This window comes from Plutella xylostella, chromosome 11, assembly GCF_932276165.1.
Source record: "Plutella xylostella chromosome 11, ilPluXylo3.1, whole genome shotgun sequence".
NCBI classification, from domain to species: domain Eukaryota; kingdom Metazoa; phylum Arthropoda; class Insecta; order Lepidoptera; family Plutellidae; genus Plutella; species Plutella xylostella.
In genome coordinates this window covers 2,255,836-2,269,954 of record NC_063991.1, presented here as the reverse complement: position 1 = coordinate 2,269,954, position 14,119 = coordinate 2,255,836, and the positions used below count along the sequence as shown (strand labels likewise).

General features: G+C 37.0%; 2 protein-coding genes across 2 annotated transcripts; both read left to right on the top strand.

Moving 5' to 3' along the window:
* The first annotated feature begins 2,727 nt into the window (after positions 1–2,727).
* LOC105380733 (ras-related protein Rab-24) lies at positions 2,728–7,646 on the top strand. The gene is made up of 5 exons (XM_038116680.2): positions 2,728–3,084; positions 4,438–4,526; positions 5,458–5,584; positions 6,261–6,408; positions 6,817–7,646. The coding sequence occupies exons 1-5, from the start codon at positions 2,971–2,973 to the stop codon at positions 6,951–6,953; spliced, it is 615 nt and encodes a 204-aa protein (XP_037972608.2). The 5' UTR covers positions 2,728–2,970; the 3' UTR covers positions 6,954–7,646.
* Positions 7,647–8,053: 407 nt separating this feature from the next.
* LOC105393955 (zinc finger protein 423) lies at positions 8,054–13,358 on the top strand. The gene is made up of 3 exons (XM_011565783.3): positions 8,054–8,442; positions 9,972–10,536; positions 11,947–13,358. Exons 1-3 carry the CDS (start codon positions 8,188–8,190, stop codon positions 12,525–12,527), a joined length of 1,401 nt encoding a protein of 466 aa, XP_011564085.3. The 5' UTR covers positions 8,054–8,187; the 3' UTR covers positions 12,528–13,358.
* The last annotated feature ends 761 nt before the right edge of the window (positions 13,359–14,119 follow it).

Sequence of the window (14,119 nt, the reverse complement as noted above, 5' to 3'; positions counted from 1 at the left end):
TATGACATTTGATTGTCAGACAGAACCATACGCCAGAATTGCTAGCACGGGGCGCAATTAAGACGTGACAAAAGTTCTCCGTCGCGCTCGTTCTTGTGGATGCGCGATGTGAGTGAACGCGATGCAAAACTTTTGTCATGCGCCCCGTGCTAGCCATTCAGGTAAATAAAGTTGGTTTTTCTATGAAAACGAACAAATGACAAATGAAATGTATGGATTTGACAGCTGTCAAAGGGCTCGTGCCATATTTTACAAAGTATAGTGTGCTAAATGTAAGTTTTATTATTTGCGCAAACGAAAAGGTTTCCGTTTAAATCCAATCTTCAATGAATGATAATCTTCTGTCAATTATTTCATCATAGTGGCTAGAGACGCTGCATGCGTCTGAAGTCTGTTTTTTAATCTCAGATACTAAATTGACAGAATCTGAACGGTTCATCATCAGTCGGTGTCCCGCCAATACAACGATACGTCACTTAATCTCGGGACAATCGACTGTTGATGAACCGTTCAGAATCTTAATTTAAATTTTGTATCTGAGATAAAAAACAGACTAGAGGAATGGTTTCGTTTGCGTAAAGTAAACTATCAAACTTACACTAAATACACCGTGATTAACGATTTATTGTAAAAAAAATGTATAGGTACATACCTACAGATCACATTATAAATATGTAATTATAAAAATAGTTACAGTATCTACATAATGCCTGTTATCTGTTTCGTTTTTAATAGATAATGTGGTAAAATTTTTTGGAGCATGTAATTTAGGTACACCCTGTATTATGTAAACAGAATAAAATACATACATTGAAATGATTTGTTAGCTTTTTATAAACGTTTTATGTAAGTATAAAAACATTGCGACCAAGAAATGTAGATTTGCGTGATTGTAAAATGGATAACTAGTTTTATTGTAAATAATGATGTACAGTCAGCTGCATTAGTAGCTATACACTTTTGTACCTTGTCAAACTCACAAGCCGTCAATGAAAAGGCTGTTTGTGAGTTTGACAAGGTACAAAAGTGTACAGCTACTAATGCAGCTGACTTTAGCTTAGAATTTTAGCTTTCAAGCGTTCTAAGAATCTATCCTTATCATGTTAAAGTTAGTGTCGTCAATAATTTTACAAATAAACACAAAACATTATTTCATGTTATACGTCATTTCACATTTTTTCGGCAGAAAATGTAAATCTTTATGCAATCTTTGTGTTCGAAGACTATGCACAGAATACTTACCTGTAGTAACTTAGAATAACAATATACGAACTAGATGGAGTGTCAATGCGTAATAAATGTGTCTACAGATAAATTGTTCGTATATCGTTAATCTAAGAATAAGTTCACTTCTGTTTATGACTTTTCTCATTACTTTTGGTTTTTGCAACTTAACTCCTTACTCCTTATGAATGTAGTAAAATTATAATTTAAACCCATTGTTTCTTCTACATGGCATAAATAAGATAGAGCTAGAATATGTATAGAGAAGGGACCTATAATGGGAGAGTGCAAGAAAAATAATTAAATCAGTTACGCGTTGCGAATAAACTATAAACATTGAGACATGCACACAATTTTTATTATATTATATTAATATAGAGTTTTATTTAAAAGTCATGTGTTTCCACTTCTACTCTTCCCTGGTATTTCCTCAACCTTATACTCATTCTCTTAAGCTGCGTACAGACCGTCCCAACGAACGTTAACGAACGGGTTTAGTTGACCTTCGTTGCCGCAATCTGCCGGGTATTATGTATGATAAATATCCATAGTTGGGCGTTCGTTGGGCCGGTCTGTACGCAGCTTTAGAGCCGTCTCCACAGGCGACAGAATCACGATTTGACTTTTAACGCTTACTCGACGCATCGCAGCGATAATATCGCCGTGTGGAGGACATCTTCTATGAGAGTATATAGAGGATGTTGCAAAAAGGGTATACTAAGCCGAAAGGGGATGACTCAAGGGGTCATTCTGAACAACTTTTGTTCTAGGAGTTTTGGGAATTCCCCCTTTCGGCTTAGTATACCCTTTTTGCAACACCCTGTATAGAAAGGCGTGGCACGATGATAGTATCGTCGCGATTTCCTCGCCTGTGGTGACGGCCACTTATACTGAAAGTGCAACGAACACAAGGGAAGTTTCAAATTATGTGACGGAAGTTCGCTTGTGTTTTTGTGCAGCTAGCCATCATACATGCCGCGTGCGAGTTATTAAACCGTTCGAGTAGTGGCGAGTATGGTGCGGGAGAGTCGCCACCTAGCGGTACTCGCGCTGCACTAGCTCCGCGCCATACAAGTTTGCGTTGATTTTCACTGCTAGATCGGTTTAGAAAAACTTACACTAGGCCCTCTGCTGTGGTGTCGGTCCGAGGATCGAATCTCGGATTACACTTTGTTGCACATAGCAGCAACGCACGTGAAAAAATAATATTAGTAGCCGCATCGCCCGTTCCTTTTGCTGGCGTCGTCGCGTTGTGTGTGTGGCCTCACTGAGACCAATAAAAGACATTATTTATTATTGAACTTTCCATTATGAGCATGAATTAGTCGAGGGAGAAACTTACTCCACGATGTTGTATGAATGCTATGCAAGGAACATAATACTTCTTGATGCTATCCAATGGTCGCCGAAGGAATGAAAAACGGGGCTTATCCTCAAAACAATAACGATCTCGCGATATCTAAATTGGTTGTCTGTGAATGTTGTTATGACAGTCTCGTGACAGACTCATTCATCCCATTGTCTTGAATTCAATCTAAATCGCAAAAAAATACTTTCAATTTAATTAATTAAACTGTAATACTTTGTTTGAATTAGTGCCTAAGTAAAGGGTAATTAATTACAGTAAGTTTGTAGTGTCAATCCCTCCTACATTTGTATTTATTACATACCACTAACTACCTCCTTTTATGACATAAAAATTTAAGATATTTTATCGAGTTCTAACAAAGTTTATCTCAACTCAAAATGAGCAGGTGTGATTTTAAAATAGTGCTTCTAGGCAGTGAACATGTTGGTAAAACCAGTTTAGTGCTCCGATTCGTCAACTGCCGATTTAACCATGGGATACCGTATCAAAACGTAAGTATCTAATGAATAACCATTTGTGAGTTCTCCATGAGAAATCCTCAAGCATCTTTAACCCCCTTATTGTGAAACATAGATTAAAGATAGTTCTGGGTTAGATCCGGTTATAGTTCAGAGATGTCATACAAATCAGTAGTCTTAACCCAAGTTTAATTGACGACCGAATGGCGTAGTGTTTAGTGACCCTGACTACTGAGCCAATGGTCCCGGGTTCGATTCCCGGCCGGGGCAGATATTTGTTTAAAACACAGATATTTGTTCTCGGGTCTTGGATGTGCCCGTAAAATGGCCCCCTATTACATTGGGACTAACATAACACTCTGGCGAAAAGTGGGTGCAGCAATGCACCTCTGCCTACCCCGCAAGGGAGTACATTAGTACAAGGCGTGAGTGCGTGTTTTTTTTTTTTTTTTTTTAAATCAGAACTATCTCTATTGGCTTTGGCTCTTTCTTATTCCCAGGCTCATAATCATGTTTACCTAATTAAAACTCACATAAATTGATAATTCATGATTCATCTTGATGATGACTCCATTGAAGGCTGCTCTTTGTTAGATTTAAGGCCAAAATGATTATCAGTTGTGGAGTTCTCATGAGTCAAGTTTAAATCTAGAGATAGATAGATAATTCTTTATTGCACACACAAACAAAAATTACACAAGGAAATGTATAACATAGATGGTACAAATGGCAGCCTTAATATTACGAGTAATTTCTTCCTTCTTCTAGAGGTATAATTAACAGCCTATCTAAATTGTATTCTAGACCTTACATTGAACTCGGACATAATATCCAATAATAATATTTCTAGTCCATCCATCCAAAGGTTGTCTGGAAGAGATTGCTATAAGCGATAAGACTTCCTTTTGTACCCTAGTTAAGTGTCTATGTAAAATTGTTTATTATTTCTTGGTGTACAAATAAAGAGCACTCTATCTATCTATCCTTAGAATTTGTAAAAAAATAGTTTTAGGCCCGGGTCTCTTATTTACGCCATAGGTCGCGTCCAGCGTCACGCCGTAGGCCGCGTCACGATGCTCACTATAGAAATGTACTGATGCGGTAGACGCCGTAGGTAGGCCGTAGGACGTTGATCGAAACGTTTACGTCAAAGTCGGACGCCGCATATAGCATAAAATAGGAGACCCAGGCCTTAACAACAGCTTTTTACTATGAAATATTTTTTTTAATGGTATTTGTTAGAATGTATATTTAATAAGTATATTATAACACTTTGGCAGGCCTGATTCAAACAGGTATAAGTATAAAATCCACTTGGCTATAAACAATATTTAGCAAAATATCTACTCCAGGAATACCTACTAAAATATATAAATAATTTTACAGACAATTGGAGCTGCTTTTTGTGCGAAGACTCTTCAATCCAATGGCAAAGACTTCACAGTGGGCATATGGGACACAGCTGGCAGCGAAAGGTAATCATTCATCAAATCAATATTAAAGGTGGTCCTCTGCACATTTTCTCATGGGTTTCCTGTGGGAAATTAAGGCCAAAAACTTGTGCTTCCACTGAACCAATGATGAACAGTTTCAGATATTTTTATCCAATAACTATATTCTACCAACCTTGGGAAAATTTCTTTCAAAGTGCCAGCGGTTGAGGACAAGCCATTCAGTATGTCAGAGTGCAGCTAGGACTGTATGTTACTCAATAAGTCCACATAATTATACAGCTCTTTTTGACCCAACACCTTCTGCAATCCGCAGAAATCAAGCAGTAGAAAGTACTTTCACTACTTCCATTCAATCATTCATTCAAAAGTACTTACATTCATTCACTCACCAATTCATTCACTCATTCATTGAACAGATAAATTTAAATTAAATTTATTTATTGGCCATAAAAAAATTAAGTACCTACAACAAAGAATTTTACATCATGTAAACAGTAAAAGTAATTAACAGTTTGATTACTGAACAAAAGAAAACATAAAATTCTGGTTTGATTACTGATGCCTAAGCTAGGTAAAACCTGTATTATAGGCAACAGTGCCATCCCGCAAAGTAAACTAGGTACACAGATATGGTATTTACTCCGTTACTGTAAATTGGAACTAATAGAGTAGGTGCAACAGTATTGTAAGTATAATGCAACAGTATTGTAAGTATAAATACACATATATACAGATACGTAACGATCAGCTACAAACCAACTAAATTCATTTTTATGTATATGTTTGTATGTGTATGTGGATCTTTGTTTTTCTATGTTATTCTAGATACGAGGCGATGACGCGCATGTACTACTGCTGCCGAGCCGACTATGTTCATTCATTCACTCACTCAATCGTTCAACAGATACGAGTCGACTATATTTATCCATTCATTCACTCATTCATTCAACAGGTACGAGGCGATGACGCGCATGTACTACCGCGGCGCGCACGCGGCCATCGTGTGCTACGAGCCGGGCAGCCTCGCCTCCTGGACCCGGACCAGATACTGGCTGCAGGAGCTCAAGACTGTTGAAGAGGTAAGCGTAAGCGGTGGAATAGCTTCTTATTTGTAAGATATTAGTTTAAAGAAAGATATTTGTACTCAGGTCTTGGGTGTTGATATTTATATTTAGTATCTATCTATGTATTTGTGTAGATATATCAGCTGTCCGACACCCATAACACAGGTTCTGCCTTGCTTCGGGTCGGATGGCCGTGTGTGAGGTGTCCCCACATATTTATTTAACCTACTAGAAATTCATGAATTGAATGAATTATACTACTTTAATGGCATTTTTTCATATTGGCATAATCAAATCAAATCAAATATTTTATTGCCATCAAGTGTACATTGATCTTAAATAAAATAGTAAGTACTTACAACTTGATACCCATAGTGGGCACTGCAAATTTACTTAAAGCTAGTAGGAATCTAATTCAAAAATAACAAAAACAAGCTTAACATTATCCACCAATGAAATGGCTATTTCACTTATATAATAACTAAATATTAAAAATTAGATCAGAACATCATATTTCTCGGCAATTTTGTGGTTCATAAATTCTTTAATAGAGTAAAAGCATTTATCTAATAAATAAAAGGTATATAAGGCGGAAGTATTTACCTTGCACAGAATCTTTTGGAATCTTTGGTGCCGCAAACTCAAATCTTTCGAGGAACCCTTTCAATAACTCCACGCCCAACTTCCCCAGAACTGCAAGATCTACCTGTGCGGCACGAAGCGAGATCTCCTCGACTCGGGAGCCGTCACTCGCGCGGTGGACGAGGACATCGTGGCGACGTACTGCCAGGAGCTGCACGGACACTTCCTCACGTCCAGCAAGACCGGCGAGAGCGTGGGTGAGTGTGTGAATGTAGGTGAATGAATGAAAGGAAGTAATTGAGTGAGTAAATGAAGCCGAGTAACTGAACGTAGTGAATGAAAATAGATGAGTTAACGAAATATGGTAAGTGAATGGAAGCTACACAGATGGGTCAATGAATCCAAGATGGCCACTACTTATGATCGTTATGCGATATTTATTATCGAATTATAAGAATTAGGTACGCGTAGGTACTGGCCGCAATAGGGTGGTCACTCTCTAAATTATTACGAATAATTTAGAGACTAACCCTTTAGGACCTAAAAAGTAAAAAGGTCTATTATACATATACTCCTGCATAGATGGCTGATTTCAAAGATTGGCCGATGTGGTCGGTATTCGGTCAGGAGGACATTATTACTGAACTATTATTATTTTCTTACAGACGAGCTCTTCCAGAAGATAGTGGACGACTGCGCAGCGGATCTCCACCTCATGCGGGCGGTAGAAGACCAGAGACTACAGCTGCAGAAGGAAGAACTAGCGTATAAGAGCAAAAACAAAGAGTATTGTCTATGTTGACAGTCACCCTTAGAATACGGAGTCACTGTTTTAAGAACAAAAACAAAGTATTGTCTATGACATGTTGACACTCGCCCTTAGAATACGGAGTCACTGTTTTAAGGATGTCTATTTGATGATACAGCCATGGTCTTGTGTACTAAGTACCTACCACATATTATTTTGATGTCCGAATGGTGTATTGGTTAGTGACCCTGACTGCAATGCCGAAAGTCCCGGGTTCTATATTTGTTTAAATTCAGGTATTTGTACTCGGGTGTTGGGTGTAATATGTAGGTCTATGTAGCTGTGTAGATATATCAGCGGTCTGATATCCATATATTACAGGCTCTGCCTAGTTTGGGGTCGGATGGCCGTGTATGAGATGTCGCCACATATTCGCCCGCGACCTAATAAAATGACACAATATACAATTTAACTTTTAATATCGCTTAAATTAATTTATTATCATGAGCTTTGTACCTGTATTTGTAATGAAGTTATGTATAAGGATATGAACAAATCTATAAAGAATTAGGTATACGTAAGTTGAGAGTAGAGACGTATTGTATTTTTGTACCTACTAGGTATTATTGGGAGTTTTTACTGCATTCTTAGGTTAATCTTCCAAAATATTTATTTGATCTCGCTTTTCGTAGATACCTTATAGCTTAAAAGTTTTTACTTTAAATAATAAAATAAACGATTTGTAAACATGAGTGTTTTATTAAACTGAGTTGATTTGCCAAACTGAACTGTGTTAGTACGCGTGTATAAAAAAATACAAGTATTTTTTTCTCTTTTTTTTCCTTGTACTCCCGTCTCTAAAAACTGCTAAAAACGTAGTGTTCTTTTCTCTATGGGTGGCGACTCCACATACAAATTCGCATCACCAGTAGATACTGGAGCAGTGTGAAAACCCGCACTCCGCACGCAGGATTTTCACTCCAAGATACGATACTCCAACCAAGGAACATAAGCTCTTCTCTCCAATGTGTTCTGTGCTTCTCTCACGAGAAGCTCCCAACCACCCAACACAACTTGCCATCCATATCAAAATCCTCAGAATAAAAATTATATTTAATACATTTGCTACTCTGTGGGCTATGTCAATTGGTCTGTGTTTATCATTACCTGACATCTGTCAATTTTGTATCGCTTTTACGCTTTTGACGCTTTGATTTTGTGATTTGGTTCACAAAAATAGCATTTTACTCGTTTTCCGAACTATTTAGAGTTCCACTTCCATACAAAAATGTTCTCCAGCCCGTATGACCGTGCGCCTGCCACCATTAAGCCAGAATTACAACTATTTACTGGTAGAATGGAGTCTTTGCGAGCATCCAAAAACAGAAGCATTGAAGGAGAAAGCGGCGAGGAAAAGAAAATATACTCTTGCAAGATCTGCCCCAACGAATACGATAGTGAAACTGAGTTGGAGAGCCACAAGGCTAAAGTACATAGCCGATATTTGTATTTAAGAAGTCGGATTAATAAGAACACTTGTAGGGTAAGTCGTTTCTTGTTCCGCCCTCTTGGTTCATGAACCAGGGGGGTACAGGTTTGATAGTTTAGCGAAAACTATAAAAGTTTACGTTTTCTCGCATACAAAGTAGCGCCTCTAACTATCATGAAACTTTTGACAAATAATGTATGCAGATGACAGAAGAAAACCTAAACTTTTCGTTTTCCTAATATGCAAAACCCGTACTAGAGACCCTGGCATCTTTATCGACGTAAGTAGACTTGTTAAATACAAGACCCGCCAGTCATTTATCTACGTTGATGAAGATGCTGTGTAGCTTGGATAGGTACCTTATTCCTATCAACAACTTTTATAACAGTATTATTGAAATAAAAGTTTGTTTTTAGTGTGTTTTTTCGAAAATTTAATGCTGAAGCCTTCAACTATGTACGGTGGCCTGCACCTAAAAGTATACAGGCGGAGTTTTTAAAATAGCGATCTCAAGCTCACATGCTGCTCAAGCACATCCACATAAACACCACTGCTACACACATCACACGTCCCCGGATTTATAACAGATGTAGCGGTCCCTTGTAATCAGGGATCGCTATTTTAAAAACTCCGCCTGTATACTTTTAGGCGCAGGCCACCGTACATGTACAAACTACAAACACATGGATATAGTGTTTACAACAGAAACAAACATTCTTTCATAGCATGTCATTGACAATCCTACATATAACATTCATCACTGTGGTGAAAGGATTAGTGCCAATTTCTCCATAGTCGGTTAGAGCATACCAGGGAGTAGTGGTTGACTTTGACACATCTGTCATGAATTTTATATGAAGATGATGTATAATTAACTAGCTGTTCCCGCGCGCTTCGCTTCGCCTTAAAAAGTTTTCCCGTGGGAATTCCGGGATAAAAAGTAGCCTATGTTCTTTCCCATGGTCTAGACCATATGTATACCAAATTTCATTCAAATCCGTTCAGTAGTTTTGGCGTGAAAGAGTAACAGACAGACAGACAGACACAGTTACTTTCACATTTATAATATTAGTTAGGATAAATCAATCTCTGTCAGTTAGATAACCGACCGAAATTGGCACTTAGTGCCAATTTCACCATTCTCGGTTATCTAACCGACAGGGATTGATTTATAGATTAAACGTCATCTCCATATAAAATTCATGACAGATGTGTCAAAAGTTAACCACTACGCCCTGGTTATGCTCTAACAGAGAATGGTGAAATTGGCACTTAGCCAGTCAGATTAGCTTAAGTCTCTGACTGTCCAGAGTGACAGAAGAGGTATTAATATGTCTTGTGAGGAGAGGAGGCACCTTTCATACCCCAGAAAGACACTCCTGTCAGTCTTCCTTCCAAAGTTTGCTCTTTGAGACTAGTACCTGTAATAGTTACTACATACTTTCACTAAATAATAAACAACTTAAGTAATTGTTAGGTTAAAGCAAGACTAATCCCTACAAAAATAAAAAAATTAAATAACCACCACAACATCAACTTCACTATTCTTCGTTTACAAATTACATAGCTTTACTTCCCCACAGGTTTGCAGAAAGGTAAAGAAAACTGATGAAGACCTCTTCAAGCACATAAAGACGGTGCATTTCCTGAGCACGTGCACCACAAAGTATGTAGAACGGGACATCTTCATCTGCGATCACTGCAGCCGTATCTTCTTCAACAAACGCATGTTGATAATCCACATCTCGAGACACATGAAAGTAAAGACTGATCCGGAGTGCCCAAAGTGCTTCCGAATCTTAAAGAGTCAATACACATACATGACACATCTAGAGTTGCACTACATAAACAGCGTTGGCACGTGTCCTATTTGCTTCAATAAGTTCCAGGATCGGAACGCGATGTTGTCACATGTGTTTGAAGCACACAAAATGGTGTACAACTGTACTGTATGCAATTATGCATTTGAGAAGATGTCGCCTTATGCGAGACATATGGAGAATGATCATAATCAACCGTCCAATTTCGCTTCGTATCTGAGTGTCACGAAGGAGGTGTTGAACAGGTGTTTTGTCACATCAACGCCGGTGCCATCAACACCGTTCTTATATACACCTTATACACCTGCTAAAGGACTGAATATTGCAGGTAGGTGGTCCATACCTGTATTCATCCATATCCATATTGTATCTAGTGAGGCTGATGATGACGATGAATCATTTTCATTCATCCATCTCGTTCAACCTCTTGCCAGTTATACATAGAATAGAATAGAATATTTTTTTTATTAGACGTAAAATTTTACAATTATTTGTCCATTGTCATAATATAATATTACTCTACCACCATGTCCAAAGGCCCCGTCATTAAGGAGAAAAGAAATGGCGAAAGAAAGATATAAATAACAACTTTCCATCAACGTGATCAGTTATCGGTTCACGGCGACGTGTCGTGAGCTGCTAATTCACAAGAAATAAATAAATACATAATAAATATACATATACATATGCACTCACGACTAGCGACTGTAATCCCCGAAGGGGTAGTCAGAGGTGGCTCACAAGCGAGACACCCACTTTTCGCCGCACACATGCGAACCATATCGCCGTTTTGGAATAAGTACAATGCACTTAGGATGGGTTCCGCTCATCTGGCATAATCTTTATTGACCAAAACTCATTTCGCATAACTCGTATGGTCTAAACTTTTTTGGCCGAATCATCACTTTGCCAAGACTTATGTGGCATAAGGCTCGTTTCGTCTAAAACTCTTTAGGCACAATCTTTAAACACCTAAGTTTCGTTTGCTCAAATTTATGTTCGTCTATACCTATGTATAATCTTTTTTCTCCTAATGTTATCTTAATAAATAATATATTAAGTATGTAGTAAATGTACAAATTGTGGTATTTTTCTCCTACATCCCGAAAATCACGATATTGTATGATCAAAAAATTGAAAGTTAACGACCAATATAATTATTACAAACCCCATGAGATCGAAACCAAAAAATAGGTGCGACGACGAGCAAAGCGAGGAGGAGCGTGTTAGGTGCACATGTTCATCAAAACCAAAGCGGAGCGCAGCGAAGCGGAGCGGAGCGTTTTCCAAACAGCGGAAACAATACAAGGCACCAGTTTGCGCTATGTAGGGAGACGCTCCGTCAAAGTTAAAGCCAAACGAATATTATTACTTTGTATAAACCTAATAAACCTATGCCATAGCATTATTAGGCTATTCAAGATTTGGCCATACCATTATTAGGCTAAACAATGTTATGCGAAATAACTTTTTACTAAACGAGATTTATGCCATACGATTTTCGGCGTAACGAGACTTTGACCAAACGTTACTATGCAATACGAGATTAGGCAAAAAAATCTTATGCCAAAAAAGGTAGAACCACTTAGGATACATATCTAGAATCTGTAAATGTGCAGCTTTCCTCACGATGTTTTCCATCACCGTAAGAGAATGTGGTATTATTGTACGTAAATTCCTTAATTGAAAACACAATATATAATAAATATAAGAAATAAACAAACCTTTGTATTTCCAGGCTTAATCCACGTGTGCGTCCTGTGCAGAGCGCTCTGCAAAAACGAGACCGAGCAACGCGAGCACATCAGCCGCATGCACCTCCAACCCACACGAGTCTTCACTAAGAAGATATACGGGTGCTCTTGCGGAGAAGACTTCTACAACAACGTCTTACTCAAACATCACATTTTTACGCTTAAAGGCACACACTGTGTCAGAGAAGTGATGAGTGAGAGCAAAGGTGATGAGACAACGGTGGCGGTTAATGCGAATGATGATAGTGATGAAGAGATTGTGCATCAGATTAGTGATTCGTCTCAAGAACTACCAGAAATGGACAAAGAAGTAGCAGAGATGGACAAAGAAGTAGCAGAAATGGACAAAGAAGTAGCAGAAATGGACAAAGAAGATGCAGAAATTGATAAAGAACTACCAGAGATGGACAAAGAAGATGTAGTCAGGGTTATAGAGATATTTGATGATGACAATGATGAGACACTCAAAGAAGTTGTGATTGACCCTTACGAAGTGAATGAAGATGAGATGAATGGAGGAATAGAATCAAAGGATGATGAAGATATGATTAAACTGATAGAATAGCAAAGAGGATAACTGAACTTAGATGATTAGGTAAATGTTCTAAGCGTCAGTCTTATAAAGGGTGTTGCAAAAAGGGTATGAACCTTCTGAGTCACACCCTTTCGGCTTAGAATACCCTTTTTGCAACACCCTGTACAGGTGTTTAGGGGGTAATTCTGTGAACAAATTTTGTTCTACAAGTTTAGGAAATTCGCAAAAACTACTTTTGCAACAACTGTATGAAGAACAGTTGAGACGTCACTTGGGGAAGCACCGTTCGTGCCTCCTTGTAAAATATAACATTAAGTTTTTTTTTACAAAATTTTGTTTAGCTATAGAACATGAAATGAAATCATCTTCTTATACGTATATACTCGTTAGTAGCTTAATGGCATAGGTCACAGTTGGATTTTCTCTACCATGCGATGATCATCTCCCTTCGTTTAATAGCTTTATCTAGACAGGTTTCAAGATAAATAAAAGACCATTTTTTTCCTGAAATAAAAAATAAAGTATTACAAAAAACCTACGGCGAAACCTACGTCTGCAGCTGTTATATTATCTAAGCCTATGCCAATCAAAACAAGCTTACCCTTTTTGCAGTAGCCTTTATAAAATTGCATTTTTATTTCAGGAAAAATGCTTACTGTAAACATAATAAATAGTAAAGTGTATATTATAAATATTATTTATAAGGTGAAATAAAAGACAAAATCATGAAATGTACTGTTTTTTATTAATTCCTGACAAATGTGCGTAAATTACGAGATATTCTAAAGAAAATTGTGTTTGGAATCGCCCCAAAGTTATATGAGAGATTATCTTAAAATTAAATAGAATTTTACACATCCATTTATGCCTTTTTTTCAATCCACTTATTACGGGAAAAATAATAAATCCAAAAAATAAATAATGAAATATACATTTTAACTATTTACTTGTCAGTAAATCTATATTTAAGTAACATTTTTGACATGTGTGTGTCTTTAAGAACAGTAGTAATAATAAGTTAGTTAGTTTATCAAAGTTACACTAGAAAACATGTAAGTATTTTAGTAAGATTTCCTAATTTTTAGTCATCTAATGATAGTAGAAAAACTAAGCGGACACTCGTTCAATGTTTTATTTTATTGTACTTAGAACTCTATAAAATTTTAAAAGTTAGGTACCTAATTAAGAATAGGTCGGTAGATAATGTAATGTACCTATTTCAATAAACAAATATATTTTGCTTACTTATTACACATTAAATTGTGACTAAAGCCGATAGCATTAAACTTCAATTTAAATAGCTTCTATTTATCATTTTTTCATGCATATAAATTTTAGTTTTTTTGCTTTCGGCTTTAGCTAAACTATAAAGTATTTTTTTAGTTTCGAAAGTTTTCTAATTCTATACTGACTAGTAAAGAAACAAAACTTACCAAGTCAGATGTAAAAATTAAAGCGATTTTTGTACCTCTCGGTAAAACTTAAACCTATTAGGTATTTGTTAATGAATGTAATCATAATCACACTTTTCTAAAAATCACACTAAAGAAGATTTTTATCTAACTAACTAGGTACAGGTACCTAAGTTAAGTACCTTATTTATTTAGGTAAGTATACAAATT